The following is an 8,357-nucleotide window of genomic DNA, read 5'->3' as shown; positions in this document are numbered from 1 at the left end:
GGACTTGCTAGAAAGCTCTGACATAGACTCTTTCTGGTGTTATGATAAATTGCAATTGCTTCAATGACTGAGATTATAGTTTGTTGGTTCTCAATAAAGTTTCTGATTCATACTTTGCATTGTGAATAGATTATTACTTAAGCATAAGAAATCATATGACATTATCCATATATGTTGCTGTTATGAGAAGAATCATGATGCCCTCATGTCCGTATTTTATTTTATCGACACCTCTACCTCTAAACATGTGGACATATTTATCGTTATCGGCTTCCGCTTGAGGACAAGCGAGGTCTAAGCTTGGGGGAGTTGATACGTCCATTTTGCATCATGCTTTTATATCGATATTTATTGCATTATGGGCTGTTATTACACATTATGTCACAATACTTATGCCTATTCTCTCTTATTTTACAAGGTTTACATAAGGAGGGAGAATGCCGGCAGCTGGAATTCTGGGCTGGAAAAGGAGCAAATATTAGAGACCTATTCTGCACAACTCCAAAAGTCCTGAAACTCCACAAAAGTTATTTTTGGAAATAATAAAAAATACTGGAAGAAGAATCTACGTCAGGGGGGCTACCACCTGTCCACGAGGGTGGGGGGCGCGCCCTACCCCCCTGGCGCGCCCCTGCCTCGTGGGCCCCCTGTTGGCCCTCTGGTGCCCATCTTCTGCTATATGAAGTCTTTCGTCCGAAGAAAAATCATAAGCAAGCTTTCGGGACGAGACTCCGCCGCCACGAGGCGGAACCAATCTAGGGCTCCGGCAGAGCTGTTCTGCCGGGGACACTTCCCTCCGAGAGGGGGAAATCATCGCCATCGTCATCACCAACGTTCCTCTCATCGGGAGAGGGCAATCTCCATCAACATCTTCACCAGCACCATCTCCTCTCAAACCCTAGTTCATCTCTTGTATCCAATTCTTGTCTCCAAGTCTGGGATTGGTACCTGTAGGTTGCTAGTAGTGTTGATTACTCCTTGTAGTTGATGCTAGGCTGTTTATTTGGTGGAAGATCATATGTTCAGATCCTTTATGCATATTAATACTCCTCTGATTATGAACATGAATATGCTTTGTGAGTAGTTACATTTGTTCCTGAGGACATGGGAGAAGTCTTGCTATTAGTAGTCATGTGAATTTGGTATTCGTTCGATATTTTGATGAGATGTATGTTGTCTATCCTCTAGTGGTGTTATGTGAACGTCGACTACATGACACTTCACCATTATTTGGGCCTAGAGGAAGGCATTGAAGTAGATGATGGGTTGCTAGAGTGACAGAAGCTTAAACCCTAGTTTATGCGTTGCTTCGTAAGGGGCTGATTTGGATCCACATGTTTCATGTTATGGTTAGGTTTACCTTAATACTTCTTTTGTAGTTGCGGATGCTTGCAATAGGGGTTAATCATAAGTGGGATGCTTGTCCAAAAAAGGACAGCACCCAAGCACCGGTCCACCCACATATCAAATTATCAAAGTACCGAACGCGAATCATATGAACGTGATGAAAACTAGCTTGATGATAATTCCCATGTGTCCCCGGGAGCGCTTTTCTCTATATAAGAGTTTGTCCAGGCTTGTCCTTTGCCACAAAAAGGATTGGGCCACCTTGCTGCACTTTATTTACTTTTGTTACTTGTTGCTCGTTACAAATTGTCTTATCACAAAACTATCTGTTACCTATTATTTCAGTGCTTGCAGAGAATACCTTGCTGAAAACCGCTTATCATTTCCTTCTGCTCCTCGTTGGGTTCGACACTCTTACTTATCGAAAGGACTATGATAGATCCCCTATACTTGTGGGTCATCAGTGGCCAGCCTTGATCCCAGGGCAATGGTCAGGAAACGGGGATGAACTGATGGGTTTGACTGGGGCATTACAAAATGGCCCTCAGTTCGCGTGGCAGACGGACATTTTCATTAATTGTCAGTGTAACAAGTAAATGCTGGTGATGTCTGGCCTTTGCTTGTTCCCCAGAGGTCTTCTTGTGCACCGTCTGTCAGACATGCCATGAATTAAGGCGAAGTACTTCATAATCATGTAGCGTAGACATGATCCAATGTCGCTAGCTAAGACTCGTTAGAGGGTTGCCCTGAAGTCTTCATCCAAACTAGGTAAGACTCAGAGCTACTAATACATGACTGTCTTTGAACTATGAGAGTTGAACCCAAACGTTCCACACCGTCAGGGTGACGGTCCGACGATTTCTTCCACTATTGGGGTGTTGCCAGGTGTGTACATAACTATTAGAGTTGTGCTCGAAATCTGCGGGTTGTCGGAGCTAATGCTCGCATGAACTAGCTACCATTAGGGTGATGCCCCGACATCCGTGATTTTGCCAGAGGTTGCTATTTGGACAGCAAAATCATCGGAGATCCATTTTTGCGTTGGTGGATGAGGATATGGACGATCAAGCTGTGTGTCTTGCTTACTCTTTGGTTTTCTTATTTGTTAGGTGTCTTGTAAGCTAACCTTTCAACATCTTGTACCTTGTATCTTTGTTGTTTTCTATTTATCAGGGTGTCATTAATTTAATGCCGGGCCTAGGCCTCCTTTCTTAAAAGTAAAAGAGCTACACTTCGTGCTTCCTTGCCACTTGCAGCAAGTGTGGTTGCGTTTAGTTAGCAGTTAGCACAACCCCCTTGGATGATGCCACACCAAAATCTTAACTCTTAGTGGGTATCTTCGATTTCCATTTTTTTATTGTCCGCTGGAATCTCTGAGTGCAAGAGTGCATGGTACATACAATCAACATTGAAGGGAGGACCCATTCACAATTAGATTCCAGTGAAACACATCTTGTCCTTATGTTAGGCTAATCTAATCCAAACAGGATAGAATATGTTGCCATGACACAAAACAGGGGCCGACCAATACCGCCTAAAGGATGCATCCGATGACATGATCTGATCACATATGCAAGAGTATCATTTTTATGGCGTACAATGCGGTATAATGCAGAGTAGCATAATAACTGGGCAACATAGTTCATCTAGATAATTGACTTATCTTTGCTCAAATGTATGGTATGAGCACAAAAAGATGTCAATGGAAAGCAAACCTCATCACAATTAATGCAAAATAACTTCATCTAGATTTGCACAGGCTAAAAAATGGACCCAGATTTCCCCTTCCCATGAGCATGTGTCCTTGGCATCGTTTATCTTGGAAGTGATGTAATGGTTGCCGCCACCATCAAGATAGTTGGCTACCATTACCCTCTTGTTGGGCACCTTTATCTTGTCCATGTGCAGCATGCTCTTTGAAGCAACAAGGGATAGCTCTGGTTTACAATGACACCTTCATATTTCTAGCGTATCTATGTAAGAGCATGATTAATAGTATAGCCATCTGATAGCTATATGCAACTACCATGTTATCAATAGCATCATCTGTAGTCACCCGTATAGTAAGGTGAACTATAAGGTCGACGATTAGACTAGTACATGTATCAATCTTCTCATTTTATTTTTCTTCGTATTGTAGGAGGACATGTAGAGCTAGACTTTTGCATGAGAGTCCACTCCCCTCATTTTTCCATATCTCTCCTCTTCACATAAGCATAAGTGATGTAAGCGGGCTATAAGGGCATCTCTAGCAGACCCCTAGCTTATACTAGAACTACCAAAAGTGCACCCTATCCCACTTTCCTAAAGTATACATTTGGTTCACGCAATTCATCGAGCACGTATCTTGCGTTGGCGAGGAAATCCATGTTGGCGAAACTGCACGCGGTGCACGTCATCTCGGACTCCGCGAAAACTGCCACCTTCATTCTCCTCCTCCTCCTCTGCCGCCACCCCGGCCGCATATCTTGCGTCGACCTTAGGGCATGGAGGCCACACTCCTTGGAGCCGCCGTTCTGGAAGCATGAGAGGAAGAGGGACCGAGCCTGTAGCGTCGTCCGCGTGAGACGGCCGTCCAGGCACACCCCAGGGGCCTACTGCCGCCCTTGTTGTTCTGCAAGGCACGAGGTGGTTTGGGCAAGGGCAGCGCGGTGGGTAGCTTGCGGTGGTGCAAGGGGAAGAAGGGACTCTCGACAGAAGGGCACCCGTACTTGGTAGATCACGATGACACAACACGCACACCTGGACAATACAGAACATGCACACCCACACGAATCGTCTTCCCCGCTTCCGACCATGGCTCTGCAGATGAATCATGAAATTCTTCGTTTTTCCATTCACTGGAGCGGTGGACCGCCAGCGGCACGAGTTCCGACGGCAGCATCGTGGCGCAGGGGCTGCGCGTTTTTCTTTTTTGAAAAGGAGGAATACCTCCGGCCTAGGGGCTGCACGGTTGTTTTTTTAGAAAAGGAGGATGACCCCTGGCCTCTGCATCTGAGCGATGCATACGGTCATTTTATTAATTATTCTCAGAAGACCTTAAAAAGGCATACAACAGTAAGACTAAAGCCGCCGTCTAAGCAACAAACTGTCGCTACACCTATCCAGTTGATGAAGGGGCGCAGATAGCCTGGGCCTAATACCGAACAGACATCGCAGCCAAGCCTAACATCTAAGACCTGAGGCCCCAACCTAGCCACTTGCCGGGTCTGGGGAACACACTGGTCCGACGTGATCTCAGAGGCCGCCGCCGCCAACTGCCACCGCTCCATCTTCAGAACTGTACTGATGCATCAACCTTGCTCGGTCCAGCTATCGTCGACGCCACCACGGCGCCCAACGGCACCCCCTCCCTGCGCGCAAACAGCTGTACACGTCGCGGTCGCCACTGATACACCTCAGCGCCATGCTGCCACGTACCACTAGCCGACACAGCTTGAAGCCCTTGGAGGATCTGTCGTGCATAGCACCTGCCTACCAGGCATGACCAAGCGTAGCACCCGTCGGTCAGGCATGACTTGACATCTCCACCGAAGCTCCGTGCAAGACGAAGCCGCTCCACCTCTTGCCTCTGACTTCCAGCGCTGCTCCACAAAACGACGCTCCCAAGAGAGAAACGACACCGCAGTGCCGCCATCGTCCGGTCTAGAACACCAGATCCTAGGGTTTCCCCCGAAGCAATACGAGTGGGTCGACGGTAGTCACATGACGATGCCTTCATCAAGGTAACGACGTGGAACGCCGCCATCGCCCGCCGTCGGCTCGGTTTTCACCGGCAACTACGTCTCTCCGACTCGCAGCTGGTGCCAGATGACGGATCCCGAGATCCAAACACCCAGCCTCAGGCCGACCACCTCTGACGGAAGAGATGACCACCACCGCCGGCTGCAGTGGTCAAAACAGATCTGATCGGAGGTGCCGCCGACGAGACCACCAGGCCCTCCACGCCGCCGTCGCCGATCTAAAGGCAGCATGCACGCCGCCGCAGCCAAGCCGGCCGCCGCCGCCGCCCGAAGGGCCATCCGCAGCGCCCGCAGCCCTGGCCTCCGCCGCGCCAAGCCGTCGTCGTCCGAGGACGGGCCGGCCTCCCGCCGCCATCCGCCGCGCTGCAGATCCCAGATCGGTCGCGCCACCACACGCCTTGGGGTCCTCCCCACCCCGGAGACGCGCGAGAGAGGAGATCCCCCGCCACCGCCGTCGGCCCCCGGGCTTAGCCCGGCGGCATCTTCCGGCGGCGGCGGAGGGAGCGGAGGAGGGAGTTTGCGGCGGCGGCGGCGGCTAGGTTTCTAGCCGCCCGAGTCACCCCAGGGGGAGGACGACGCGGGCGTTGTTTCCTCCCAGGGGCCGCACGGGTGTCCCTACTTTTGCTCCAGGGTTGCTAGCTGGACCGAATGTAATCATTTGGGGAATCATTTGAGTAATTTTTTAGTGAAGTTGGATTTAGGGTATCTGCCAGCTAGTGCTTAACTCCCTAAAAACTCAATTTTGTTCCTCAAATATAAGTTTTCGTGGAGCCCCTTATTATACTTTGCTCTAACTAAAAAAACATTCGTATGTACTTATATCATTTCAATTGCACAGGATTAGCTATGATTTCAGGGACATTGTTAAGATACGTACATGTTAACAAGGACGAGATGAGCCAAGCAATGAAGACTGCTGCTTCCCCGGACAACCCGAGACCAGACTCAGCCGCCAGGACTCCATTTCAAGACCTTCCGATGACCCGATTCAACCAATCCACAGGCACCACAGAAGGTAGAAGCCGAGTACTACCCAGTCGCCATCGTCGACGGCGGAACAGTAAACCCCATCCCGAATTGGGCAGGAAGTTTCCCAGACACTGTCGCTGTTCCGCCGTTCCTTTCAGTTTCCAAAGCAGCCGAGTGTTACCCAAGCCGCCGGGCGCAACGTACGGCGGCGAGCGAGAGGGCAGGACCGGCCCGTCGGCGAACTCGCGGGAGCCTACGGAGCCGAAGAGTTTACTGCTGATCAACCGTATGATCTGTAGTCGTAAAATCCTGCCGGATCGGCGACCTCCAACATCCTCGCGATCTCCCCCAAGTACCCCTCAACCTTGTAAAAATCGTTCGCGGCGACAGCGTGGCTATTGTCATTCTGGTGGAAGTCGACGGCCGTGGACAATGGATTCTGCTGTTTCTGCTCCGGCACCGGGGCGGCGGGTGCGGCGTTCCATTGCCCCTGGAACTGCTGGTTGTGCATGTTGTCCTCGTAGAAGAAGTTGCCGCTGTCCACCGTGCCCGTCCGACTGACGTACTGCTGCTGGTGCTGGGGGTGGGGGATGCATGGAGCGGCGGGTGCCGGAGCCTGCAGGCAGTTCATGTATTCGTCGCCGGCCTCGGACGACTCGAAGCTCCCCGTGTTGGAGTTCGAATCGGCGAAGGACGGCGCGGGCGCCGGCCTCCACGGCTGCTGCTGGTTCCGGTAGGTGATGGCCCTCCTGAAGATCCTGCAGATGGTCCACACCTCCTGCATTTCCAGGTCACACGTCAGAGGGTCAATGTTACACTCACAACGCACCACATCATAAGTGCCACGGACAGTGATTTTGTGTGGAAATGGAATGCACTCGTGGACTACTTACCGCTTCCTGCATGCTCGGGGAGGCGTTGGCGGCGGCCGGCGGGAGGCGGAACTCGTGCATCATCCAGTCAGTCTTGGTGCCCTTGCCGGCGCTGCCGCGGTAGTAGACGAGCGACTTCTTCAGCCCGATGGACACGCCGGAACTGGCGCCGCCGCTGCCGGCGGAGTAGATCGGCCGGTCGATGCCGGTGGCCTTCCAGAAGCCGGAGCCGGTGACCCGGTTGGGCCGGATGCTGTTCCGGTACTTCCTCCCCCTGAGGCAGAAGAAGTACCACTCTTTCTCCCCACCAACCGTGCTCGCCTCTGCGTAATTTGCAAGTGGACGATTGCACTCTGTCAGATAGAAAGTCTTTGTCCCAGAAAAGAAATTGCACGATGAATGGTGCATGGAGAGATGGAGCTTACTGGGGAGATCCCACGGGTCGTGCTTGTAGATGTCCATCTCCCGGATGACCTCGATGCGGAGCGACTTCCTGGCCATCTTCCGGCGGAGGTAGAAGGCGACCAGCTCCTCGTCGGTGGGGTGGAACCGGTACCCCGGCAGCACCACGTCCTCCTCCTCCTCCTCGTCTCCGGCGCCGCCGAGCACTAGCTCCCCGTCTCTCGTTGCCTTCTCCATCTCCAACTCCATGGCGCTCATCTTCGCCTTGGCCACCATCGATTATACGTCTTGCTTGCTGCCGCTCCTCTGCCTAGTTATATACTTTGTATGGATCTTGTTCCTTGTGTCGTGCCTATGCGTTGTACTGTATATATAGGAAGCACTTGGTGGTCTTGGAGTTAAGTAGGTGAAGTTGAAAGCTTTGGGGGACTATAATTTATAAGAAGTTAAGGAGGTGACATAATTCCGGTCGAAGTTGCTTGGTCTCACTTCTCCCGCCACAGCCGATCTTGACGAATCTTCTTCACAGCAGCACGCGCGCAGCAGCAGCTTCTTGCTTACTGGCTATGAGAAAGGCAGAAAGCTTACTTAGCTTATTATAACATGCAAAGTGCATGCAACTTGGCGGCCGATCGAGAAGAGTCCTGCGTGTGCAGCATAGTGATGGAAGAGTAATGCTACACCTACGTATCTTAGGTATGTGTAGAAGGACAAGATGTGGGCTGTGCAATCGCAATATATTGATCGGTGCACCAGACACGTATACAGGCCTGCACGTATATATAAGTACAGAGGTGGGCCACAACCTCAAACTATACAAAGGAAACAGGAGGTGGGCCCTACACACAAATATACACGTACACAATATACTCAACCCCCCCCCCCCCCCCGCGCGCGCGGTCGAAGCGGCGCCAGTGACGCAAAGACTGGAACGAAACTCCTCGAAGGTGGAAGTCGGCAGACCCTTCGTCATAACATCGGTGAACTGTTGTGCAGTCGGCACATGGAGAACCCGAATGCGTCC

At 51.3% G+C, this 8,357-nt stretch overlaps 1 protein-coding gene across 1 annotated transcript; it reads right to left on the bottom strand.

The window, feature by feature from the left end:
• Positions 1 to 6,234: 6,234 nt before the first annotated feature.
• On the bottom strand, positions 6,235 to 7,652 carry LOC123125629 (transcription factor JUNGBRUNNEN 1-like). The gene is made up of 3 exons (XM_044546099.1): positions 7,357 to 7,652; positions 6,953 to 7,254; positions 6,235 to 6,837 (listed from the first exon to the last, which is right to left on the bottom strand). The coding sequence occupies exons 1-3, from the start codon at positions 7,607 to 7,609 to the stop codon at positions 6,340 to 6,342; spliced, it is 1,053 nt and encodes a 350-aa protein (XP_044402034.1). The 5' UTR covers positions 7,610 to 7,652; the 3' UTR covers positions 6,235 to 6,339.
• Between the last annotated feature and the right edge of the window lie 705 nt (positions 7,653 to 8,357).

This window comes from Triticum aestivum, chromosome 5D (genome assembly GCF_018294505.1).
Source record: "Triticum aestivum cultivar Chinese Spring chromosome 5D, IWGSC CS RefSeq v2.1, whole genome shotgun sequence".
Taxonomy (NCBI): Eukaryota; Viridiplantae; Streptophyta; class Magnoliopsida; order Poales; family Poaceae; genus Triticum; species Triticum aestivum.
This window is presented reverse-complemented; position numbering and strand designations above follow the sequence as displayed.

What these genes read in the sequence shown, in the direction of transcription:
- LOC123125629 (XM_044546099.1), bottom strand. Translation starts at nt 7,609, where the DNA reads ATGGTGGCCAAGGCGAAGATGAGCGCCATGGAGTTGGAGATGGAGAAG. An exon ending in CGACCCGTGGGATCTCCCCA is followed by an intron (nt 7,255 to 7,356) that starts GTAAGCTCCATC and finishes CAAATTACGCAG; the next exon opens with AGGCGAGCACGGTTGGTGGG. An exon ending in CCCCGAGCATGCAGGAAGCG is followed by an intron (nt 6,838 to 6,952) that starts GTAAGTAGTCCA and finishes CTGGAAATGCAG; the next exon opens with GAGGTGTGGACCATCTGCAG.